At 30.6% G+C, this 2,714-nt stretch overlaps 1 protein-coding gene across 1 annotated transcript; it reads left to right on the top strand.

Moving 5' to 3' along the window:
- Positions 1–1,078: 1,078 nt before the first annotated feature.
- Positions 1,079–1,489, top strand: LOC140982883 (zinc finger protein ZAT11-like). The gene has a single exon (XM_073449658.1). The coding sequence runs from the start codon at positions 1,079–1,081 to the stop codon at positions 1,487–1,489; it is 411 nt and encodes a 136-aa protein (XP_073305759.1).
- Positions 1,490–2,714: the final 1,225 nt, after the last annotated feature.

The raw sequence follows: 2,714 nt of genomic DNA, 5'->3' as shown, positions 1-2,714 counted from the left end.
GTGTGTGTGTGTGTGTGTGTGTGTGTGTGTGTGTGTGTGTGTGTGTGTGTGTGTGTGTGTGTGTATAGAATGACGAGATAATCGATTTTCTACTTCACAATTAACTTTTAATAATAATAATTCCTCTAGCTAGTTTGGTGTGTGAACAAAAAAGTATTCTTCCTTATGTGTATGTATGTATGTGTGTATGTATTTTGAGCTCAATGAGTCAGTTGCTTGTGAACCAAGAGATCTGACTTCATCGCTTACGTTGTTTCATTAAATCTTCTTTTTATTGTAATTTATTTAGACTGCCGATCGAGTTAGTAAACTTTGTATGTTCATACTCAATAATAAATGAATTCTCTCATTAAAATTCTAGAACATCATACATTAATCCACACTCCGATCCCCGTAAGCTCGCCACCCTTGACTCATATAATATTATTAATATTATTCTGAAACAACTTCTAGATTTATTTAGTCAAGATATATAATTTAATTTTGACATTTCCATTTTCTAAACCAATATTTTAAATGAAATACTAGCTAATCATATTATTATAACAATTTTATTGTTATAATAATATAAATTAAAGAATAACAAACATTTTATATATAGTGTGCTTAAAAAAAGTGGTGATTAGCAGTATTAGAGATAGGCAAATTTATTTGATTTCATTAATTCCCAAAATTATATCAAGTCAAACTGTCTAGCTGCCCAAACCAATGCCCTTGTAGATCATGTGCTATATTTAATATTGTAGTAATTAAAATTAATTAATCCTTGCAAAAAAAATAATAATCAAGTTCTATATATATTTCATTATTGTATTTGTTCAAAGTTTTATTTATATATGAATGCGAAGTACAATATTTAGATATTATATTATTAATTATTAATGTTTTCATTTATATATTTTATCAAGCATATTCATCATACAATGTTAAATATAGTTGGCATTCATCTATTATAAATAGTCACATGTCATGAAAACCTAACAATTACAAGTTGAAAAACAAAAACTCAGCAACATAATTAATGAAGAGGAGCAGCAGATCACAACAAATTTTGATGGATGATGATCATACAAAAAGCATGGCTGATTGCCTTCTATTATTATCTGGTTATACCGGTGGTGGAGGAGCGACATTAAAGCGCGTGTTCGAGTGCAAGACGTGTAGCCGGCGATTCACGTCGTTCCAAGCGTTAGGCGGCCACCGTGCCAGCCACAAGAAGCCGAGACTAGCAGCTACTGGAGACCATCCCGAGAAGCCAAGAACACATGAATGCTCCATATGCGGTGTCGAATTCGCGATAGGGCAAGCACTTGGAGGGCATATGAGGAGACACAGAGTAGCCAATAATGATGAACAAATCATACAGCCTTTGCCTACTCCTTTGTCGTCACCGAATACAAATAATGGTAGGAGAATTTTGTTGGTTGATTTGAACTTGACTCCATTGGAGAATAAGGTTATTTTCAGCGACTTTTCTTCAGTTTTTTAATGCTTATTTTGATCGTGATTTATTTATATATATATTTTTACTTTATAGCTTCGAATTAACCCTTTTCTTTAGAAACGTTTGATCCCATTTGTTTATAATTTGGAATTTCATTGTGGATTGAAAAATTATTTTGTTATCATGAATTTAAAAAAAAATTAATTTATGCTTTCGAGATGGAAATTCTTTAATCTTCGTAGAACTCTTCATTCGTTTCAACTACATCTATCTACGTAAAAGTATTGATCGTGGCTAATATTTTTCAAGGAAAATTTTAGTTTTGGTCAAGTATATTTATTTATTAGAACTTTTGATAATTTATGTTATCAAATTTCGTTCTTAGTCCGTTATATCAGTTTTTTTGTTCTGAATTCATTACTTTTTCCCATGCGACGGTGATGTGGCGCCACATGACACTGACAAATACAGTACCGTATCAGTCACTCTCAATAAAAAAATATTAAAACCGAAAAAAATCTAAAAATAACCTATTTAAACTAAAATTTGACGACCAAAATTATGAATTTCCGTTTTTTTTCCAATCGTGAAAAGATATTTTTGGCCTACGAGTCATTTCTTTCGGTTACGAGATGATTAAAATGTATCTCAAATAGATATCATATATTGAGTTACTCATAAGGCAAAAACTTGTGTGAGACGGTCTTACGGGTCGTATTTTGTGAGAAGGATATTTTATTTGGGTCATCCATAAGAAAATATTACTTTTTATGTTAAGAGTATTACTTTTTAATGTGAATATCGGTAGGGTTGACCCGTCTCACAAATAAATATTCGTGAGACCGTCTCACAAGATACCTATTTTACTCATAATTATTCTTATTAGAATCACACAAAATTTTCGAATTTCCATTCTTTTACGTAACGTATATATATGTCTTTCTCTTTCAGTTGAAACATTTAAAAGTTTAACGAGGATTGATGAGGACCTTCTCGATTGTTACTAAAAATATAAAATAGCATTTAATTCTCGTAAAGTCTCAAATTTAATACCATAATATATATATAAGGCAAAAACTTGTATGAGACGGTCTTACGAGTCATATTTTGTGAGACATATCTCTTATTTGGGTTATCCATAAAAAATTATTACTTTTTATGCTTAGAGTATCTCTTATTTGAGTCATCCATGAAACAGTATTACTTTTTATGTTAAGAGTATTACTTTTTTTTGTGAATATCGATAAGGTTGACCAGTCTCACAAATAAA

Source organism: Primulina huaijiensis, chromosome 8 (assembly GCF_012295235.1).
Source record: "Primulina huaijiensis isolate GDHJ02 chromosome 8, ASM1229523v2, whole genome shotgun sequence".
Lineage (NCBI taxonomy): Eukaryota > Viridiplantae > Streptophyta > Magnoliopsida > Lamiales > Gesneriaceae > Primulina > Primulina huaijiensis.
The sequence above is the reverse complement of the archived record's forward strand: the minus strand, read 5'-3'. Positions and strand labels throughout refer to the sequence as shown.